We start from the raw sequence: 23,261 nt of genomic DNA on the forward strand, positions 1-23,261 counted from the left end.
CCTTACATTTTTTAATCTATGTTTTCTAATTCCTCTAGAATAAACTATCACAATTTATGAGGGGAAAATGCTGACAAAAACATTCAAAAAACTCCAGAATGACCTTCCGCTTAAGATTTACAGGCTCCTCCTCCCAATGCAGGAGATGTAGTAAGCTCCTGTATCAACTAGATGAAAGGGAACAGAAGTCCTTTCGTGAAACAGATGAGGCCTCCCAAATCATGCCTTCCTCGAGTAAGGTGCCAAACAGAAACTCTGTAACACAATAACTGTATCAACCTAGAACTGGGCAGCCAGTTTAGTATAGTAACTGTTTCTCAATCATGAAAAGCAGGTTTAAAAAACAGGAGCGATTTGCTCAAATTTTAGAAGGAAGAGATTTCAAAATGGCCCAATATTTTCTACCTGCTGTCTCCTAAAAGATCTTGAACGCTGTGAAAATGAACTATAGGCCGGACGCGGTGGCTCACGCTTGTAATCCCAGCACTTTGGGAGGCCGAGGCAGGCGGATCACGAGGTCAGGAGATCGAGACCACGGTGAAACCCCGTCTCTACTAAAAAATACAAAAAATTAGCCGGGCGTGGTGGCGGGTGCCTGTAGTCCCAGCTACTCGGAGAGGCTGAGGCAGGAGAATGGCGTGAACCCGGGAGGCGGAGCTTGCAGCGAGCCGAGATCGCGCCACTGCACTCCAGCCTAGGGGACAGAGCGAGACTCCGTCTCAAAAAAAAAAAAAAAAAAAGAAAGAAAGAAAATGAACTATAAAACATCCAATTTAAAAACCAATTGGCCAAGCACCACTTTTTTAGGCTAATAAATTTTAGGCCCTGCCCCATTCAAAAACAGATTCACCCTATAGGGTTGCTCCAGGCTGAACCATAAGAAGGTCAAACATGCAACTCCTTAATTTTACAGATATCTCAGACACTTAGAATAACAGAACACTTGGGGTTCTCCTGCTCTGGTTATTCAGAAACCGGCAACTATGTCAGGTTCCTGGTTTACAGAGTAAACTAACAGCAAGTCCTTTAATGTATTTCTAGAGGTATGCTTTCCTTCCTTGAGAAACTTGTTTAACAAGATCAACACTTACCTTATATATGAGTAAGATGAAAGGCCCAACAAGACAGACTTAAGGAACATGTAAAATATCAAGGAACAAGCAAGCCTTGCTTAACAAGATATGGACAAAATACACCCTGGCAGTTTGCATTAAACAGATTATACTGCTAATGCTATTTTAAGGCTATGTGCTTCTCACTGAAGCAGTGGTTCCTGGGTATCTGCAGGGGACTGATTCCAGGGCACCCCTTGAATTAGACCAAAATCCACAGATGTTCAAGTCCCTTATAGAAAATGACATAGTATTGGCCTATAACCTATGCACATCCTCCTGTATACTTGAAGATTACTTATAATACCTAATACAACGTAAATGCTATGTAAGTAGTTGTTACACTGGATTGTTTTTATTTGTATTTTTTATTGTCACAGTGTTGTATTTTTTCCCAAAAATATTTTTGATCCACAGTTGTTTGAATCTACAGATGCTGACTGTACATGAGAACAGAGAAGAGGTCTGTATCTGTCAGTTGTATACCCAGGGCCTACCAGTGATAGGCACATAATGGGCATTCGACTACTTGCTGAACACAAGGATGAAGAGGAGAAATAAGTCATTTTAGGAAAAAAAATGAAACTTTACCTGGCTTTTAGCTGCTGCTCCAATTGAACGATTCTTAGGACCAAAAGAAATGCAAGCCCTAGAAGACAAAAAAAACACTTAAGAATTAAATCTTACTGCAATAATAAATCCAAAAGCATAGCAGGCAAGACCTGAGTGTCAGCTAAAATGCCATATATTTTAATGTTACAAATCTATGATTTTGACCTTTCTATTGAGTAAATCTGTCCACGGAATGGGTTGCCTCTTACAACTGAGTCCTGTCATTTACATGCTGGAGCACAGATCTGATGTGATAACTACCTGTCTAGAATACTAAAGAGGTGGACTAGACAGTCTCTACCATCCTCTAATTATTTTTCAAGTCTCCTGTTCAAAATCCGAGTATAAAATAATGTACCCTCGCATCAATGTATCAATTAACATTCTTAAGACAGCTCACAACTTCACCAAGAATATAGTCTACAAACCCTGAAAACAACTCTCGCCCTATTAAATAAGTAAAAAAGTAATGTTTCTACAACTAGTTTCCAGGCACTCAATTTTTTTTTTTTCTTTTTTTCAAGAATCTCACTCTGTCTCCTAGGCAGTACTGTAGTGGCCCTATCTCAGCTCGCTGCAACCTCCACCTCCCAGGTTCAAGTCATTTTCATGCCTCAGCCTCCCAAGTAGCTGGGATTACAGGCATGCACCATCACGCCCAGATAATTTTTGTATTTTTAGTAGAGATGGAGTTTCACCATGTTGGTCAGGCTGGTCTCCAACTCCTGACCTCAGATGATTCACCCACCTTGGACTCCCAAAATGCTGACATTATAGGCATGAGCCACCACACCTGGCCAGGACTCAGAATTTCTGACAAGAATCTTTAACCCCACTTCTGAACATTCTTCTAAATCACCAATTCATACACTATCTCCTGATTTAATCCATTTGCTGCTTCTTTTAGAAAGGCGAAACTGAAACCTGCTTGAAGGTTAAATAAAAACTCTGTGCTTATGCTTAAAAAGCGCAGTGGCTCACACTTGTAATCCCAGCACTTTGGCGGGCTGAGGCAGGCGGATCACCTGAGGTCAGGAGTTCGAGACCAGCTAGGCCAACGTGGTGAAACCCTGTCTCTACTAAAAATACAAAAAGTAGCTGGGCATGGTGACATGTGCCTGTAATCCCACCTACTCAGGAGGCTGAGGCAGGAGAACTGCTTGAACCAAGGAGTCGGAGGTTGCAGTGAGCCAAGATCGTGCCACTGCACTCCAGCCTGGCAACAGAGCAAGACCCTGTCTCAAAATCAAAATAAACAAACAAAAAAAGGCATTAATAAGCCTAAGTAAATTTTGGCTGGGCGTGGTGGCTCACGCCTGTAATTCCAGCACTTTGGGGGGCCGAGGCAGGCAGATCACCTGAGGTCTGCAGTTCGAGACCAGCCAGGCCAACATGATGAAACCCCGTCTCTACTAAAAATACAAAAAAATTAGCTGGGTGTGGTGGTGGGCGCCTATAATCCCAGCTACTCGGGAGGCTGAGGCAGGAGAATCACTTGAACCTGAAAGACGGAGGTTGCAGTGAGCCAAGATCACGCCACTGCACTCCAGCCTGGGCAACAACAGCGAGACTCCGTCTGAAAAACAAAACAAAACGAAGAGTAAATTTGGCTGGGCGCAGTGGCTCAAGCCTGTAATCCCAACATTTTGGGAGGCCAAGGCAAGTGGATCACTTGAGTCCAGGAATTCAAGACAGGCCTGGGCAGCATGGCAAAACCCTGTCTCCATTAAAAAAAAAAAAATACAAAAAAATTAGCTAGGCATGGTGGTGAGCCCTGTAATCCCAGCTATGGGGGAGTCATGGGGTGGGGGTGGCTGAGGCAGGAGGATCACCTGAACCCAGGAGACTGAGGCTGCAGTAAGCTGTGATCATGCTATTGCACTCCAGCCTGGGGAACAGAGCGAGCGAGACCCTGTCTAAAAAAAAAAAAAAAAAAAAAAAAAGATAGTAAATAAATTTATCCAGCATCATGCAATCTGAAAGCAACGAAGTCAGTACTCTAGGTGACGTCTGAAGCTTTGACTCTTATCCTCCCTGAACTCCTAATTCTTCCAAGTCAACAGAGTAAATAAGAGCTCTGGAACCATACTGCCTTGGTCCAAATCTGACTAAATTAGATGAACTATTGATTTGGTAGAAACATATAGGAGCCCTGTGGAAACTGGCAGAATGCTGGGCCTCCCTGGGCTTCAGTGGTCCTTTACAACCAATGGCTAAGAACCCCTGTGAGCCAATCTCCCACGGCAGCTACAGGAAGCCATGGCTTCTATTAAATGACAGGAAGAACAAACATGGTATACCCTAGCACCTCATCAGAATTCCTCCAAATCCTAAGCTTTTGGGCCTAGAAAGTGCTGGGAGTAGCCCCTCAAAAGCAAAGGTTGTCAAGCTCAGCCTTTCTGCAACTACGCCACTAATCACTAAAACAAAATCTCTGTTTTAGATACTAGATGCAAAAAAAAAAAATCCTCGGTACCATGTAAATGTCTCTCCTCTCAAAGCCGGTATTACCCTTTAGGAAATTGCCCAAGGCAATCTTACCCACTTCCTCCACCTCAAAAAGGCTGCCTAGCATAAGCCTAATAATTGGCATACCTCCATCTTTCTAAATACCACCACATCTAAATTTCTAAGGTATATCCTACCATGACCCCAATCACAACATAACTAAAAGGCAATGTTACTCATCTTCCATTGTTTCCTGCAGCCCTTTTTCAAACCTTTATCTCCTCAAAACAATTACAATTCCCAACTTTCCTGCAAATCCTTCTGAAGGGTTAATTTCCTATTCTACATCAGTAACTCTGAAACTGTCTTGCTTCTAATTACCTTCCAAAGAAAACCAACTACCAACAAATAAAACCTATATTCCTTAATATGGAACCTAAGGCCTCTCCCAACCCAATCCCATTTTCCAGCTGTATTTCATCCACACAATCAACGTAAGTTGAATAAAATATCTCAATCTTCCTGCTCTGCTTATGTCACTTTTGACATCTGAAATACCCAGTACCTTCACGTATTCTCTAGAAATTCCACCTATTTTGTCTGTAAAGCCTTCTCAACCCACCCCAACTCCCAAATAAAAAGTAATTGTTTACCCGGCACGGTGGCTCATGCCTCTAATCCCAGCACTTAGGGAGGCCGAGGCAGGCAGATCACCTGAGGTCAGGAGTTCAAGATCAGCCTGGCCAACATGGCGAAACTCTGTCTCTACTAAAGATACAAAACAAAAAACAAAAAAATTAGCCAGGCGTGATGACATGCGCCTGTAGTCCCAGCTACTGGGGAGGCTGAGGCACCAGAATCGCTTGAACCCAGGATGTGGAGGTTGTAGTGAGCCAAGATCGCGCCACTGCACTCCAGCCTGGGCAAAAGAGCAAGACTCAGTTGGGTGGGGGGTAGGGGTGGTAATCCTTTTTACCTCTTAAAACTGATTGGACTTGGTTTAATTTCTACTTAACACCAACCACAAACCGAATTACATTATCAATGCTAACACATTTATTTCCCTTGCTAAAACAACGTTTTATAAGCCGTAAGTCACAACCCATGTGTGGGTCTAAAATCAATCAGGGGTTGGAAAAAGTCATGAACAGCAACTTAAATAGAAAACACGGCCGGGCGCAGTGGCTCACGCCTGTAATCCCAGCACTTTGGGAGGCTGAGGCATGTGGATCACGAGGTCAGGAAATCAAGACCATCCTGGCTAACACGGTGAAACCCCGTCTCTACTAAAAATACAAAAAATGCCGGGTGCGGTGGCTCACGCTTGTAATCCCAGCACTTTGGGAGGCCGAGGCGGGCAGATCACGAGGTCAGGAGATCGAGACCACGGTGAAACCCCGTCTCTACCAAAAATACAAAAAATTAGCCGGGCGTGGTGGCGGGCGCCCGTAGTCCCAGCTACTCGGAGAGGCTGAGGCAGGAGAATGGCGTGAACCCGGGAGGCAGAGGTTGCAGTGAGCCGAGATCGCGCCACTGCAAAAAAAAAAAAAAAAAAAAAAAAAAAAAAAAAAAAAAAAAAAAAAACAAAGAAAACACATGCATGCATTGCATGTGAAAGTATTGTTGTTTAATGAAGCTTTTCAGTTGTGTGTGTGCACGTATCAAGTCTTAATGAAAAATGTAAAATCTGAGGTCTTCTGTTACAGATAGATGCTGTCTAATGAAGTAGCCACTAGCCACATGTGGCTATTTAAATTTAAATTATTTTAAATTAAATAAAATTTAAAACTCAGTTCTTGCAGTCAAGGTTGCAGTGAGCTATAATCATGCCACTGCACTCCAGCCTGAGTGACAGACTGAGACCCTGTCTCCAAAAAAAAAAAAAAAAATGTCCTGTTTCACCTACTGGAACTGAAATCCAGTCAGCTACCTTTAAAATTATCTATTGATGTGAAGTTAAAAAAAAAAAGTCCTACTTCAATTAAAAAACGACAACTGAAAACAGAATATGATCAATTTGCTGAATTGGGTCAGTATGTAAAACAGCGCCAGGCGCGCTGGCTCGGGGCCTGTAATCCCAACCCTTTGAGAGGCCGAGGCAGGCAGATCATCTGAGGTCAGGAGTTTGAGACCAGCCTGGACAACATGGTGAAACCCGTCTCTACTAAAAATACAAAAATTAGCCAGGCATGGTGGCGTGCGCCTGTAATCCCAGCTACTCAGGGGGCTGAGGCAGAAGAATCACTTGAACCCGGGAGGCAGAGATTGCAGTGAGCCGAGATTGCACCACTGCATTCCAGCCTGGGTGACAGAGCGAACTCCGTTCCAAAAAAAAAAGAGTAAAACAGCGCAAATTGAAGGATTTTGAAAACTAAAAGCTTACGGAAAGAAACCTAATATTTAAATGAGATGAATACTCAAAAAGATTAACTTGAATATTAGCGCTAGCACTAGAACCTAGGTTAATGCTTTTTGGTACAAGTTTACTGTAGAAAATTAGAAAACAGACAAGTATTAAGAAAAAAATAAAAATTATATATACTTCCACACCCCTCCCCCGCCCCACCATAGAGGGCCACTATTTAGGTAAATACTCCTATGTAATCCTAATAAATCTAGTAAGTCCTAAAAAAAAAAAAAAAAAAAAGTAAAACTGATATACCACAATCAGGTTGCTTCTCCTCAACAAATGCTCTGAAAAGCCTTCAATGGCTGAATTATTGAGGATTTTGACACGGAATAAGCACGACAAGAATATTTAAAGGAAATATATCTACTACTTTCCAGTCAACAAGAACTTTCAAATTTTTCACAGTCTACATCCCTGATCCCTATAAGCAGGTCAAGCTCCCGTGTTTCATAGTTATCATTACAGAGCCTTCTGGTGCCAGGTGGTGTGCTAAGCATCCTACACTTGATAATCTTAAATTCTCTGAGAAATGGGATTAGTATAGAGGAAGAGCTGATTCAAGTCAAGTCAATGTGCCCAGAAACGTATTAGAGTCTATGATTCAAAATTAGGACCGTCAGACTCCAAACCCCATGTATACACACATTTTGAATTTTTTTTCTGGTTTTGAGACAGGGTCTCTCACTCTGTCACCCAGGCTGGAATGCAGTGACTCGATATCTGCTCACTGCAACCTCCGCCTCCCAGGCTCAAGCAATCCTACCTCAGCCTCCCAAGAAGCTGGGACTATAGGTGTGTACCACCATGCCTAGCTAACTTTTTTTTTTTTTTTTTGAGACAAAGTCTCACTCTTGTCACCCAGGCTGGATGCAATGGCATAATCTTGGCTCACTGCAACCTCTGCCTCCCGGGTTCAAGTGATTCTCCTGCCTCAGCCTCCCAAGTAGCTGGGATTACAGGGACCTGCCACCACATCCAGCTAATTTTTTTATTTTTAGTAGAGACAGGGTTTCCCCATGTTGGCCAGGCTGGTCTCAAACTCCTGACCTCAGGCAATCCACTCACCTCAGTCTCCCAAAGTGCTGGGATTACAGGCACGAGCCACCCACACCCAGCCTCTTTTATTATTATATTATTATTATTACTATTTTTGAGATGGAGTCTCACTCTGTCACCCAGGCTGGAGTGCAGTGGCACCATCTCAGCTCACTGCAACCTCCGCCTCCTGGATTCAAGTGATTCTCCTGCCTCAGCCTCCTGAGGAGCTGAGATTACAGGTGTGTGCCACCACACCCAGCTAATTTTTGTATCTTTAGTAGAGGCAGGGTTTCACCATACTGTCCAGGCTGGTCTCAAACTCCTGACCTCAGGGCATCCACCCACCTCGGCCTCCGAAAGTGCTGGGATTACAGGCATGAGCCACCACACCCGGCCAATTTTTGTACTTTTTGTAGAGATGGGGTTTCGCCATGTTGTCCAGGCTGGTTCCGAACTCCTCAGCTCAAGTGATCCCCCGACCCCGGCCTCCCAAAGTGCTGGGATTACAAGGGTGAGCCACCTCACCCGGCCAATTTTTGTACTTTTTGTAGAGATGGGGTTTCACCATGTTGTCCAGGCTGGTTGCTAACTCCGGAGTTCAAGTTATCCCCCCACCTCGGCCTCCCAAAGTGCTGAGATTACAGATGTAAGCCACCACACCCGGCCCTATTTTGTTTTGGTTTTGTTTTTGGGGTTTTGAGATGGAGTTTCACTCCTGCTGGCCAGGCTGGAGTGCAAGGGCATGACCTCAGCTCACTGCAACCTCCACCTCCCGAATTCAAGCAATTCTCGTGCCTCAGCCTCTTGAGTGGCTGGGATTACAGGCATGCACCACCATACCCAGCTAATTTTGTATTTTTTAGTAGAGACAAGGTTTCACCAGGTTGGCCAGGCTGGTCTCAAACTCCTGACTTCAGGTGACCCACCCACCTCAGCCTCTTAAAGTGCTGAGATTACAGGTGTGAGCCACCGTGCCCAGCCCCGTTATGTTTTTTAAGAGACAGTTCTCACTCTGTTGCCGAGGCTTGGAGTGTAGTACTCGATCACGGCTCACTGCAGCCTTGATCACTGACCTCAAGTGATCCTCCCACCTCAGTTTCCCAAGTAGCTGGCATACCACCACAGCCTGCTAATGTTTTAAATTTTTTGTAGAGATAAGGTCTCGCTATGTTGCCCAGACTGGTCTCAAACTCCTAACTTCAAGCAATCCTCCTGCCTTGGCCTCCCAAAGTGCTGGGATAACAGGCATGAGCCACCACAGCCAGCCTTAATTCATTCCTACTTCTATCCTTCACTCAAACTATCTGAATCCTTTATTCCATGTATTATCTAATCCTATTTGTTCAAGTCTCACTCCAGCCTTTCCTCATCAGTTTAGCCTCCACTGCTTACATCTCCTTTGAACATGATATTTTAGGTCTGTATCACACAGCCTTGTCCATAATTGGACTCATTCTATTTACTGCTGATGTTATTCATATTTTAACTATATTGATTACAACCAGACAGCAGGAATCTCTATCTTACACTTCCTCTATACTACACACAATGCAAAGTCAATGCTGCTTAATCCATAAGAAGTACTCACACATTTGCTGCTTGACTGACATTGCTTTTCCTCCATTCCAAATTGCAGGGACTCAATTCAAATCAAGTTTAAGATCCCTCTGTTCTAATCTTTAAGTCCTAGAAATTACATCCTTTTTCAGCCAGACAATATCACTGTTTTCCCCTTCTTAAAAGAGACTACTGACCAAATATTTCTGCACACTCTGAGAGGATATTATGAACAGCTGCAATTGGCATAGGTCCTTTAAAAGGTATAGTTTCATTTCTGTAAGTGTATGCATAGCTAGACTCAGTGGCATGCACCTGTAGTCCCAGCTATTCAGGAGGCTGAGGCAACAGAACTGCTTGAGCCTGAGAGGCGGAGGTTGCAGTGAGCCAAGATTGCACCACTGCACTCCAGCCTGAGCAACAGAGTGGGACATTGTCTCAAAAAAAAAAAAAAAAAGGTACGCAGAACTACTCTCAGGATATTACAACAGCCGTTGCTCTAATTCACCTTCTTCAACAATAGGAGAAAATGAACTTTTCAGAGAAACCGCAATAATTAGACTATCAAATACAACTGACAGGCAAAACTGGAATGGAAATAGAGACATTAATCAGAGTACTCTCTGGTTACTGCATTAGCCATGGACTAGAAAGTACCAAAAAGAGCTGATACCCAACAGACCAAACAACTCATACTTCTGAGATTTGCAGTTCCTAAAAACAGCAAATTCCTCAGTAATTAACCTTTGCACTTTAAAAGTACACAGTTGTAGAACCCAAAAGGTAAACTTCCATAGATTTCATCTTACTGTCCTAATCTCATAAAAAATTAATAAAAAATACAAAAAGTAATAGTATTATTAGCAAATACTTTGGCAGTATTTACTGAATCCCGAGCACTATGGCAAAAAAAAAAAAAGGTATGAGTTATAGTTTTAACTCATAATTCTCATAATCTCCAATGAAGTAGAGAAATCACATCTGTTCCTACTGCAAATTAATCCCTTATATTTGTGTAAAGAATTCTGGCAATATTACTGAAACTTTAAATATATACAGTATATCCCTTACCCTAGCAACTTCACCTCCGGAAATCTATACAACAAAAATAAAAGCATTAACATTATAACATAAATATGTAAGGCTACTTATTGAAGAACTATTTATAACAGCAAAAAGTTAGAAATAACCTGTTTGAAGAAAACGTGTTAGAGCCATAATAAAGAATTTTACAGGCCGGGCACCGTGGCTCACGCCTGTATTCCTAGCACTTTGGGAGGTCAAGGTGGGTGGATCACTTGAGGCCAGGAGTTCGAGACCATCCTGGCCAACATGACGAAACCACGTCTATCTGAAAATACAAAAATTAGCCGCGTGTACGCACATGACCGCAACAATGCACTCCAGCCTGGGTGACAGAGCCAAACTCCGTCTCAAAAAATAATCTTCCCACTGCACCTAGGTAAAAATCCTTATTATTATTTACAAGGCTCTGCCTAATTCCTCAGCTTCATCTCACAGCATTCTCTCAAGCAGCTGTCATGGCTGCTCTTCAATCAAGGATGCAGCTCTTCTTGCTCAGGTCTTTCCCACTTGCTGTTCCTTCTGCCTGGAACAACTCTTCCTCAAACCTACTGTGACCTCCAAGGTAAAATCCTACTCATCCTCAGGTCTCAGACGGTATTTCTTTCAAAGGACCTTCTATCCAACTTATTTCTGAGACAGAGTCTCGCTCTATCACCCAGGTTGGAGTGCAGTGCATGATCTCGGCTCACTGCAACCTCCGCCTGCCAGGTTCAAGTGATTCTCCTGCCTCAGCCTCCAGAGTAGCTGGGACCACAGGGGCCCACCACCACACCCAGCTAATTTTTGTATTTTTAGTAGAGACAGGGTTCCACCATTTTGGCCAGGCTGGTTGCAAACTCCTGACCTCAAGTGATCCTCCTACCTCGGCCTCCCAGAGTGCTGGGATTACAGGCATGAGCTATCGTGCCAGGTCCTTCCATCCAATTTAAATTAGACCCGCTTATTCTATACTCTCACTGTATTCTGTACTTTTCCACCTTGCCCTTTACCACAGTTAGTAATTACTATATATTTTTGTTTAGTATTTGGTTTAATCCACCAGCCATGTCCATAATCGCATGACCTTATTTGTTCACCACAGTACCTCCAGTGCTTAGAAAAATGGCTACCACATCAGAGGCACTCAACATCTGATAAAATGAAGGAAGCCTAAATTGGGTAGAAAATCAAGGGTCTCTTCTGGATGAGACTCCACTGGCTCCTCAAAAATCTAATCCAGATTGTTACACCCACAATCTGAAACAAGGCACTTCCACCATCATAAACCCTCTAAGACTTGCATCTCGTTTCCACTCTCACATTAAAACAAACCCACAACACGCAGTCTTTCTGTATGTATGAGCTCCAAATCCATTCCTCCATAACCGCTACCAAAAAAAAAAAAAAAAAAAAAAAAATCAACCTTCCTGCTACCATTTTCTATTTAGCCCAAGACTCCAAAACGGAGTAATCAAAGTGAATCAGAATCATACAGTTCAGAAATTACTTGAAATGTATGGCATGCCTGTAAGTTAATGAAAACTATGAAGGAAAATATAAAGAAAACATGTAAGGAAAATTATTTAAATGTAATTTTCTTATCACAATTCCGTGGTGTATGGGGTCATATATCACAGTGTCTTTGAGGCAAATTTTTTATCTGAAGCAACTCAGTTTCAAATAGAATTCATGGCATAATTGTTGTAGCTATTGTCTTTCTAAAAGAAAAACAGGAGCATGTGATAATAATCTAAAAGAAAGGATAGGAACACTGTTCTTCCCAATACTTGGGACTCTCTTCCTGTGCGCCCTTTGGAGCTAAAGTGTGTTCAATCACAGGGCAGGAAAGGACCAAAACACTAAATATATTAACTCAGCGCTTTAGCCTTTTCAATTCCTTAGGGGAGACATTTTACAGACCAAGAAAACACGGATCCAAAGATATTCTCAAATAAATACTAAAATGCTTAAAAACCAACTTCAATGCTTAGAAAAAACTTCAGGGCACAATACACTCCCCTGGAGATGCCAAGTTAGACTACCCATTGTTAAAAAGTACAAACAGGGAAAATACACTGCTAAAAGGCACAGGGCTTTGGGGGAGTGATGAAAATGTTCTAAAATTGATTGCAGTAATGGTTGCACTGTTTTGTGACTACACTAAAAACGATCACTTCAACTGGTTAAATTGTATACTATATGAATTAAACCTTAATAAAGCTGTGCTGGGTGCGGTGGCTCACCCCTGTAATCCCAGCACTTTGTAAGGCCAAGGCAGGCAGATCACTTGAGGTCAAGAGTTCGAGCCCACCCTGGCCAACATGGTGAAACCGTGTCCCTACTAAAGACAAAAATTAGCCAGGCGTGTTGGCGCACACCTGTAATCCCAGCTACTGGGGAGGCTGAGGCAGGAGAATCGCTTGAACCCAGGAGGTGGAGGCTGCAGTGAGCCGAGATTACGCCACTGCACTCCAGCGTAGGGAACAGAGTGAGACTCCTTATAAAAAAAAAAAACTTACTAGGGCTGTTAACAAGACTAAACTCAGCAAAGGGACAGCGAACTACAGTTTTGGCTTCTGGGATGAGTTTTCAGGGGAAGCACCTGGGTTAGGAGGTGGTGGGTGCAGAAATTTGACAAGTGGAAGGGAAATGTGAGACTTCTGAACAATCTAGTTTGGCTGAAACTGCTGAAGAAATGTGACAAAAATTGAGGGTGAAAATAATGGACCTTAGAATTGAGCCCCTGGGGCCGGGCACCGTGACTCACGCCTGTAATCCTAGCACTTTGGGAGGCCGAGGCAGGAGGATCACTTGAGGTCAGGAGTTCAAGACCAGCCTGGGCAACTCGACGAAACCCCGTCTCTACTAAAAATACAAAATTTAGCTGGACATGGTAGCACGTGCCCGTAATCCCAGCTCCTCAGGAGGCTGAGACAGGAGAATCGCATGAACCCCAGAGGCCAAGGTTGCAATGAGCCGAGATCATGCCACTGAACTTCAGCCTGGGGCGACAGAGCGAGACTCCATCTCAATCAATCAGTCACAAGTGAGCCCCTGGGCAGGGCACGGTGGTTCATGCCTGTAATCCCAGCACTCCGGAAGGCCGAGGCTGGAGGACTGCTTGAGTACAGGAGTTCGAGACCAGCCTGAGTGACATAGCGATTTCTACTAAAAATAAATAAAATTAGCCACGCCTGTAACGCCAGGTACTCAGGAGGCTGAGGTGGGAGAATCACCTGAGCCAGGAGCCAGGGAGGTCGAGGCTGCAGTGAACCAAGATCGCACCACTGCACTCCAGCCTGGGCAGCCAGAGTGAGACCCTGTCTCAAAAAAGAAAAAAAAAAAAAAAAAAAAAAAAGAATTGAGACCCTGAATGGCAAATAATACAGAACTTTTTACAAGATTTTGCCTAAGAACATGACAATGGATTAAAACGTATCTACATGTATTCAAAAGGCAGACTCTTTTACTGTAACCAGTGAAAGACCTGAGTGACTCACCATTTTTTAGAGCTGTGTCTATGCTGGTCCCAAAACTTACTATGGGTTCTAGAAGTCAAGGCGGGCCCTTGAGCCACTAACAATTGTGGCCAACACGCTGGTTAGAATGCATTATCTTTAAAGTGCAACCCTATTGAGGGGTTAACGCGCACAAAACAGAGAATGACCCAATATAATACAATATCCCGAAATAATGTGGAAAACAAAAGCGATTGCAAAGTTATCATAAGAGCACCGATTTTATTAAATTCCTATCCGTGCCACCCCAATCTCAAGATCCCGAGTCCATCCGGAACCCGAGCCTGAGGCTGCTCCAGCTCGCTCTCTTCCGGGCGCTGCCCCGCCCCCACTCACGTGGGACGCTCACCGCTCCACGGTCTCGCGGCTGGCAAGCCCCAGAACCCGTTCAATTCAACTATTATTAAGGGCCTGCTGTGTGCAAAGTTCTGAGTTTTCTGTTGGGCTCAAAAGACTCAGTACGACCTGGGCCTGGTCTCCGCCCTCCAGAAAAGGACCGCGATCCGTTTACATCCTAGGCCTGCAGTCCTTCCAGTTCCTACCCGTGCCCTCCGCTGGTCCGAGTACCGGCCAGAAGCCCTTCCTTCGGCCGACGGGCCACCAGGGAAAAGGCCTCGCACTTAGCACACACCCACGCTGATGGTGGGTCGCGGCCCCTAGTGTCCTAGTACCTACTGGGGGTCCCTGACCCACCGGGACCTCGGCTCGGAACGGAGGTGACTCCTCGGCCGGCGTTCCCCAAGCAGCGAGGGTCCCAGACTGGAACAAGCATTAGCTCCTCACCCCAGTGCACGCGGCCGGCCCGGCCCACACTTACGGCGTGCAGCGGTCGCTATACTCATTAGCGATAGTCTCGATGCCGCCGGCGCGGGCCACAGCGACGTAGCAGCTCTGGAAACCCAGGTCTATGCCCACCACCGACATGGCGCCGGCTACTGCTCGGGCTCGGGCCCGGGTCCGGCCACCGAGACAGGACACGGACCCCCGGCGGGGCTAGCGCGTGGAAAGCAGGCCTTTTGGGCCGAGGCTACTAAAGCGCGTGCGGTGTCCAGGCGAGCGCCTAAGTCCTTCCAGTGGGGACCGCAACCGAGAGCGCTGCTCAGGCCGGCTCCGGCTCACTGGCCGCAGAGGAGGCGCCGGTAGCGGGGGCGGAGAAGATCTCGAAAGATCTCGTTGCGACGAGAGCTGAGCCGCAGCACGAGAGCAACGAAAGAACAGAATGTTCTCGCGATATCCCGGCTCAGACGCTTTTCCCCTTCAGGCCCCGCCCCCAGTACGTATGACTACGTCACGTCCTGGCTCGAGAACTTGGGAAAGGGCTGGGTGGCTGAAAGATGGCTGGGAAGCGCATCTGGCCAACCGAGCTTGCGCATGGAACCTGCGGCGCTGCACAGCTGCATAGAGATGTGGAGCACCTCCCTTTACCGTAGAAAGTAGGCGAGCCAGCTCCAGGCACTATATTGAGGAAGTGCTGCCGCCTGCTTCCCCCGTTTTTCTTAATATCAAAGAAACTTCTGGTAGTAGGGTGCCTTGCATTCCACCGTGTCGGTCCCCCAGAATGAGACGCAAGCTGATCTGCAGATCCCACAGGGTGCTTTCTGCTCTTCTCAGGGCAGGTTGGCCGGTAGGGGAGAAGGCCGCCATTGGAACGCGGCCCTTACGTCGGGTTCTGTCAAGAGTCTAAGATCGCACCCTCACCAGCGGAGGGAAGGAGCCCACTCCCAGCCACACCGCCTTGTTTTCTTTCGCTTAGCCTTGTCGCGCCGTTCTGTAAGCCACTCATGTCCTTAGATCAGATTGAGGGGCCCGCAGGAGTTAAGCCTTTAATCCACAGCACATTCCAAGCACCTACCCGGTGGTAGGCCCTAACAAGAACACAGGCAAGTGACACGCTGCCTGGCCTGAAAGGTCCGCTCAGACCTTTACATGAAGTTAATAAATATTAAGCTTCAGGGCCCCTCGCTTGTGGCCTCCTGGGAGAACAGGTAGTTGCTGAGTTGAGGAGAGGGGAAGCCAGCTTGAGATTAGGAAGCAAATCTATGTAAGCATTTCTAATAAATTACCCAGAGAGATCTAAGGAGAATCTGAGTCTCCAAGTCTCTAGCAATGTGTTGTGATTTGTCGTTTTAATTATTTGTTTTGTCTATTTTTAGGGCCCCCCAACGGTATATAAGTTTCACTTCTATAAAACCTGGATCATCCCCATCATGAGGGTGGCTAAACAAGTAAAGGTGACCCCGGTACAGAATGGCAAGTGCTATATGCACAGAATGGTGGAGACTAGGACAACTTCCCAGAAAAGGAAAAGGCTGTGTTCAAGTTTGGAAAACTAGCAATAGAAACTATAGTTTAAGGACTAAAAAGAAATTCTGTGTTGCTAGAGGGTACATCATGAGTTGGTCTCAAGGCTAGAGTACTTGCCCTTCAGCCATTTTAAAAGTGAATGAGCAAAGAAGAAATTACATTGCCCTGGTATGCTCTTCCCTTTAAATACCTGCATTTCCTGCCACCTCAAAAGGTACTTCACTCTATAGGGGCAACCCCAAACCTGGGTTGATTACCATTAAAACTTGCAATTGGCCACACAGTTTTCACATTTTGCCTAATTAAAACTTGTTTGTGGCCGGGCACGGTGGCTCACGCCTGTAATCCCAGCACTTTGGGAGGCCGAGGCGGGTGGATCACGAGGCCAGGAGATCAGGACCATGCTGGCTAACACGGTGAAACCCCCGTCTCAACTAAAAGTTAGAAAAAATTAGCCGGGCGTGGTGGCGGGCTCCTGTAGTCCCAGCTACTCCGGAGGCTGAGGCAGGAGAATGGCGTGAACCCGGGAGGCGGAGCTTGCAGTGAGCCGAGATCGCGCCACAGCACTCCAGCCTGGGCCACAGAGCGAGACTCCGTCTCAAAAAACAAAACAAAACAAAACAAAACCTGTTTGTTCTTCAACGACAAGTACCAGGTGCTACCTGTAAAAGGGTACTGGGAGTAAAAAGAGTGGAGGCAGCAAGGAACAGCCTTTGGAAAAACCAGAGCAGGGACATACTTGTACATTGTGTACCCATGTTCATAGTAGCTTATTCACATGTCCATTGACAGATGAATGAGTTTTCTAAATTTAGTGTATACGCACAACAGTACATTATACAGCTTTGAAAAGAGAAAGGAATGAAAGTCTGGTAAATGCTACAGCATGAATGAACCTTGAAAATATGCTAAGTGAAAAGCCAAACAAATCAAAATTAATATTTTTTAATGTTTAATTTTATATTCAAAATTTAATATGATTCCACTTGTATCAGGCACCTACAATAAACTACATAAAGACAGAAAAGCGGTTTCGCAAGTAGAGTGAAATGGAGAGTTTAATGGATACAGAGTTTCAGTTTGGGAAGATGAGAAAATTCTGGAGATGGATGCTGGTGGTAGTTGAATAACAATGTGCGTGATCAGTGACACTGATTTGTACATTTAAAAATGATGAAAATGGTAAATTTTATGTATATTTCACCACAATTTTTAAAAGTTTTTTTAAGTTAGGTTGACCTTGACCTTCCTTCCTCTGTTTTTCTCCTACCTAGGGGCAATATCAATAATACCAACCACACTGTTGACGTTAATTATGACAGAGTCCTGTCTCCATCTGTTTATCTCAGTTGTTAATCACTGAGCGAGCAAACAGCCTGAGCTGCCTAGGCTAAAGTGTCCAGTGGACCTAAAAGATCACTGTCTGTGTTACTGCCTGTTTCTGCCTTCCTTCTATTGGAAGACCTCCCTAGGTCTTAGCTAAGTTGATGAAAATTACACCCATATCTTATTATGTTCCAGCTTCATACCTCAACTGCCTTGTTTGCCTTGGTACTGCTTTCAGTTTAAAATACCACCAGCCCTATCAATCTTTTTAATGATTTGTCCTTCTCAAAATAAAACATAACTACCATTAGTCACAGAGAGTACTCATCCTCCTATAAATAGTTTCCTGGATCATCAAACTTATAGCTCAAGAGATTATTCTGGGATATTTAAATAAATGAAGTCAGGAAAAGGTTATTTTAGAATCCTGAAGAATCTAAAGTGGCAAGTTTCCAAGTATCACAATTGCGAACCAATGAAGTGTCCAGAGTATTTAATGTTGAAAGCACTGTGATCGGAGGACAAATTCTTTCCATTTGGCAGAGTATCTTCAGTATTTAAGTATTTTAGAAGCAGGAAGTTGTTAAATGCCACTCTCAAATGCAACGATTAAATTTAGTCCTAAGCAATCACAGAAGTGTTTTGTTTTTAAATATACAGTGTTCATAGGCTGCCCACCAAAAGACAAAAGGTTCTCCATCAGCGGGGGACTCATATTTCTCCCTAACAAGTGTCCAGTGGAATCTTGCCCTACACTCTGGAGCAGCTTCTGCAATTTTTTGCTTCACAAGGAAACTACCTGCTCAGGTAATGGTGATTTTCTGACCTCCCTGATCTTACAGTGAGTGGATCAATGCCTTTAGTCAAAGCAACAACCCTTTCTTAAACCCCAAAACTCCAATAACTCAATAATAATGGTAATTACCATGTCTCTGGCATTCCTACAGCATATGCTAGCATTATACCAGACACTATACTGATATCAATATCATAATTCCTTTACTCGTCATAGCAAGGCCATCAGGTAGGTGTTATTTTTCCTATTTTATAAAGACCTGATAAGGTTAAGGTACGTGTTCAAGGTCACACAACTTTCTCACAACTACACTGCTTCTCCATTTCTTCTTTTAGATGATCGCATTCTGTCACCCAGACTGGAGTGCAGTGTCACGGTCATAGCTCACTGCAGCCTGGGCTCAAGCAATCCTCCCACCTCAGCCTCCTGAGTAGCTAGGACTACAGGCATGTGCTGCCACATACAGCTCATTTTTTCATTTTTTTGTAAAAATGAGGATCTCTTAGCCAGGCACAGCGGCTCATGCCTGTAATCCCAGTGTGTCCAGAATTGGTGGGTTCTTGGTCTCCCTAACTTCAAGAATGAAGCCGCAGACCCTCGAGGTGAGTGTTACAGTTCTTAAAGATGGTGTGTCCGGAGTTTGTTCCTTCTGCTGTTCGGACGTGTCTGAAGTTTCTAACTTCTGGTGGGGTCGTGGTCTACGCTGACTTCAAGAGTGAAGCTGCAGAACTTTACAGTGAGTGTTATAGCTCTCAAAGGCAGTGCAGACCCAAAGAGTGAGCAGCAGCAAAATTTACTGTGAAGAGCGAAAGAACAAAACTTTCACAGTGTGGAAGGGGACCTGAGCAGGTTGCTACTGCTGGCTGTTGGGGAAGGGCAGGGGTGGGGGGGTGGTGAGCTTTTATTGCCTTATCTGGCCCCACCCACCTCCTGCTGATTGGTCCATTTTACAGAGAGCTGATTGGTCCATTTTGACAGAGTGCTGATTGGTGTCTTTACAAACCTTTAGCTAGACGCAGAGTGCTGATTGGTGCATTTACAATCCTTTAGCTAGACACAAAAGTTGTCCAAGTACCCTACCTGAATAGCTAGAGACAGAGCACAGATTGGTGCATTTACAAACCTTTAGCTAGACACAGAGTGCTGATTGGTGCATTTACAAACCTTTAGCTAGACATAGAGTTCTGATTGGTGCGTTTACAGTCCTTTAGCTAGACAGAAAAGTTCTCCAAGTCCCCATCAGACCCAGAAGCATAGCCGGCTTCACCTCTCAATGGTACTCGCCATGGGACTTTGTGGCACCTAGCCCAGGCACTCTGGAAGCCCAGAGGGAGTTCGTCGCCCCATCAAGCCCAGCAGGCGCCACACAGCCATGCTGAGTGCGGGCTGCCAAGCCCTCACCCACCCAGAACCCACGACCACCCGGATCCCACACCAGCCCACGAGTGCTGTGGGCAGCCCCGACTCCTGCCCGTGCTTCTCCCTCCACACCTCACCGCGAGCAGAGGGAGCCTGCTCCAGCCTCAGCCAGCCCCAGAGAGGGGCCCCCACAGTGCAGTGGCAGGCTGAAGGGCTCCTGGAGCAAGGCCAGAGTGGACGCCAGGCTGAGGAGGCACCGAGAGCAAGCGAGGGCTGCTAGCACGTTGTCACCTCTCACCAGCACTTTGGGAGGCTGAGGCAGGTGGATCACCTGAAGTTGGGAGTTCAAGACCAGCCTGGCCAACATGGTGAAACCCCTTCTCTACTAAAAATACAAAAATTAGCTGGGCCTGATATCACGCATCTGTAATCCCAGCTACTCAGGAGGCAGGGGCAGGAGAACTGCTTGAGCCCGGGGGGTGGAGGTTGCAGTGAACTAAGATGGTACCACAGCACTCCAACCATAGGTGAGAGAAAGAGACTCTGTCTCAAAGAAAGAAAGAGAGAGAAAGGGAGAATGAAGGAAAGAAAGAAAAAGGAAGGAAGGAAAGAAAGGGAAGGAAGGGAAGAAAGAAAGAAAAAAAGAAAGAGGCAGGGCACAGTGGCTCACGCCTGTAATCTCAGCACTTTGGGAGGCTGAGGTGGGCAGATCACAAGGTCAGGAGATCGGGACCATCCTGGCTAACACAGTGAAACCCTGTCTCTACTAAAAATACAGAAAATTAGGCAGGGGTGGTGGCGGGCGCATGTAGTCCTAGCTACTCAGGAGGCTGATGCAGGAGAATGGCATGAACCTGGGAGGTGGAGCTTGCAGTGAGCTGAGATCGCGCCACTGCACTCCATCCTGGGCGACAGAGCGAGACTCTGGGGAAAAAAAAAAAGGAAGGAAAGAAAGAATGAAATGAATGGGGGTCTCGCTACATTGCTCAGACAGGTCTTGAATTCCTGGCCTCAAGCAGTTCTCCCACCTCGGCCTCCCAAACTGTGTTTCACAGGACTGCGTTTGTTCTAGGAGATATCAATAGGTTAATATTACCATTTTTAAGGTTCTGAGAAGCCCTGTGGAAAACCTCTTTAACTTTGTATAATCATAAATAGAAATATAAGAAATACTGGGGGCTGGGGGCAGTGGCTCACGCCTGTAATCCCAGCACTTTGGGGAGCTGAGGTGGGCAGATCACGAGGTCAGGAGTTCGAGACCAGCCTGACCAATATGGCGAAACTCCTTCTCTACCAGAAATACAAAAATTAGGCGTGGTGGCACACGCCTATAACCCCAGCAACCAGGAGGCTGAGGCAGGAGAATCACTTGAACCCAGGAAGAAGAGATTGCAGTGAGCTGAGATCGCACCACTGCACTCCAGCCTGAACCACAGAGCAAAACTCTATCAAAAACAAACAAACAAACAACTACCGGATTAATGGCTGGGCACAGTGGCTCATGCCTGTAATCCCAGCACTTTGGGAGGCCGAGGAGGGCAGATCACAAGGTCAAGAGATCAAGAGCATCCTGGCTGACATGGTGTAATCGCATCTCTACGAAGAATACAAAAATTAGCCGGGCGTAACAGTGCACGCTTGTAGTCCCAGCTGCTCGGGAGGCTGAGGCAGAAGAATTGATTGAACCCAGGAGGCAGAGGCTATGGTGAGCTGAGATCGTGCCACTGCACTCCAGCCTGGGCGACAGAACAAGACTTCTCAAACAAAAAAAAAGAAAAAAAAGAACTACCGGGTTAAAAATACTGGGAGAACATAGTTTAGTCTTCTGCTTTTTTTCCTCAAGCGTGTTTTTTGTTTGTTTGTTTTTTTAGTTGGAGTCTCACTCTGTTGCCCAGGTTGGAGTGCAGTGGCGTGATCTCTGCTCACTGCAACCTCCACCTCCTGGGTTCAAGTGATTCCCCCTGCCTCAGCCTTCCAGGTAGCTGGGATCACAGCTAATTTTTTTTTTTTTTTTTTTGGTTTTGAGATGGACTTTCACTCTTGTTGCCCAGGCTGGAGTGTAATGGCACAATATCAGCTCACCGCAACCTCCGCCTCCCAGGTTCAAGCGATTCTCCTGTCTCAACCTCCCGAGTAGCTGGGATTAGAGGCATGCGCCACCACACCCGGCTAATTTTGTATTTTTAGTAGAGACAGGGTTTCTCCATGTTGGTCAGGCTGGTCTCAAACTCCTGACCTGAGGTGATCCGCCCACCTCGGCCTCCCAAAGTGCTGGGATTACAGACGTGAGCCACTGCACCTGGCCAATTTTTGTATTTTTAGTAGAAACAGGGTTTCACTATTTTGCCAGGCTGGACTCAAACTCTTGACCTCAAGTGATCCACCCACCTTGGCCTCCCAAAGTGTTGGGATTATGGGCCTGAGCCACCTCGCCCAGCCACTCAAGCATTTTTCTAAGCATAACACTTTTTTCTTTTGACACAGGGTCTCACCATGTTGCCCAGGCTGTAGCGCAATGGCTTGATCATGGTACACTGCAACTTCAACCTCCCGGGCTCAGGCCGTCCTCCTGCCTCAGCCTCCTGAGTAGTTCAGGCCATAAGTGCATGCCACCACACCCAGCTAATTTTTTAACTATTTGTATATATGGGGTCTCTCTTTGTTGCCCAGACTGGACTCGAACTCCCATGTTCAAGTGATCCTCCCACCTTGGCCTCCCAAAGTGCTGGAATTACAGGCGTGAGCCACCATGCCAGGCCCATAATGCTCTTTTGATACAAAAACTACCATCACAGCATCACAGTTCACTTCTCTCTTTTTTTTTTTTGAGATGCAGTCTGACTGTGTTGCCAGGCTGGAGTGCAGTGGCGCGATCTCGGCTCACTGCAACCTCTGACTCCCTGGTTCAAGTGATTCTCCTGCCTCAGCCTCCTGAGTAGCTGGGATTACAGGTACGCGCCACCACACCCAGCTAATTTTTGTATTTTTAATAGAGACAGGGTTTCACCATGTTGGCCAGGATTGTCTTGATCTCCTGACCTCATGATCCGCCTGCCTTGGCCTCCCAAAGTGCTGGGATTACAGGCATGAGCCACCGCTCCCAGCCTCACAATTCACTTCTAACTCCAAATTGGCTAAAATCCCAGGGTCTTTACTCCACTCTGGCTATCAAACTGTCTGCTTACATAACAGCACTATGATCTCATCCAGTGGCCTTTTCTCTTAAGCCCTATTTTTTTGTCCTTATTCAGGTTGGTTCACTTAATGTATATAGCTTGCAGCGTCATTCCCTCTTAGTAACTTTTAAATGCTGGGGGAGGCCGGGCACGGTGGCTCACGCCTGTAATCCCAGCACTTTGGGAGGCCGAGGCGGGTGGATCACGAGGTCGGGAGATTGAGACCATCCTAGCTAACACGGTGAAACCCTGTCTCCCCTAAAAATACAAAAAAATTAACCGGGTGTGGTGGCGGGCACCTGTAGTCCCAGCTACTTAGGAGGCTGAGGCAGGAGAATGGCATGAACCCGGGAGGCGGAGCTTACAGTGAGCCGAGATTGTGCCACTGCACTCCAGCCTGGACGACAGAGCGAGACTCCATCTCAAAAAAAAAAAAAAAAATGCTGGGGGAACACTGCACAGATTTCTCTGGGCCACATAAGCTGACATTCTGAAATTTTAACCCTTTCATCTAGGCCCCTTGATTACCAGTAATTTTCC

General features: G+C 45.8%; 1 protein-coding gene across 1 annotated transcript in view; it reads right to left on the bottom strand.

The window, feature by feature from the left end:
* Positions 1-14,940, bottom strand: part of HSPA4 (heat shock protein family A (Hsp70) member 4) — a 53,167-nt gene extending 38,227 nt beyond the window's left edge. The window contains exons 1-2 of the mRNA XM_032156431.2: positions 14,578-14,940; positions 1,704-1,761 (exon numbers count right to left, since the gene is read on the bottom strand). Coding sequence (XP_032012322.1) covers positions 1,704-1,761; positions 14,578-14,684 — 165 coding nt within the window. The 5' untranslated portion in view covers positions 14,685-14,940. The remainder of the gene's footprint in view (positions 1-1,703; positions 1,762-14,577) is intronic.
* Positions 14,941-23,261: the final 8,321 nt, after the last annotated feature.

This window comes from Hylobates moloch, unplaced genomic scaffold, assembly GCF_009828535.3.
Source record: "Hylobates moloch isolate HMO894 unplaced genomic scaffold, HMol_V3 SCAFFOLD_6, whole genome shotgun sequence".
In the NCBI taxonomy this organism is placed as follows: domain Eukaryota; kingdom Metazoa; phylum Chordata; class Mammalia; order Primates; family Hylobatidae; genus Hylobates; species Hylobates moloch.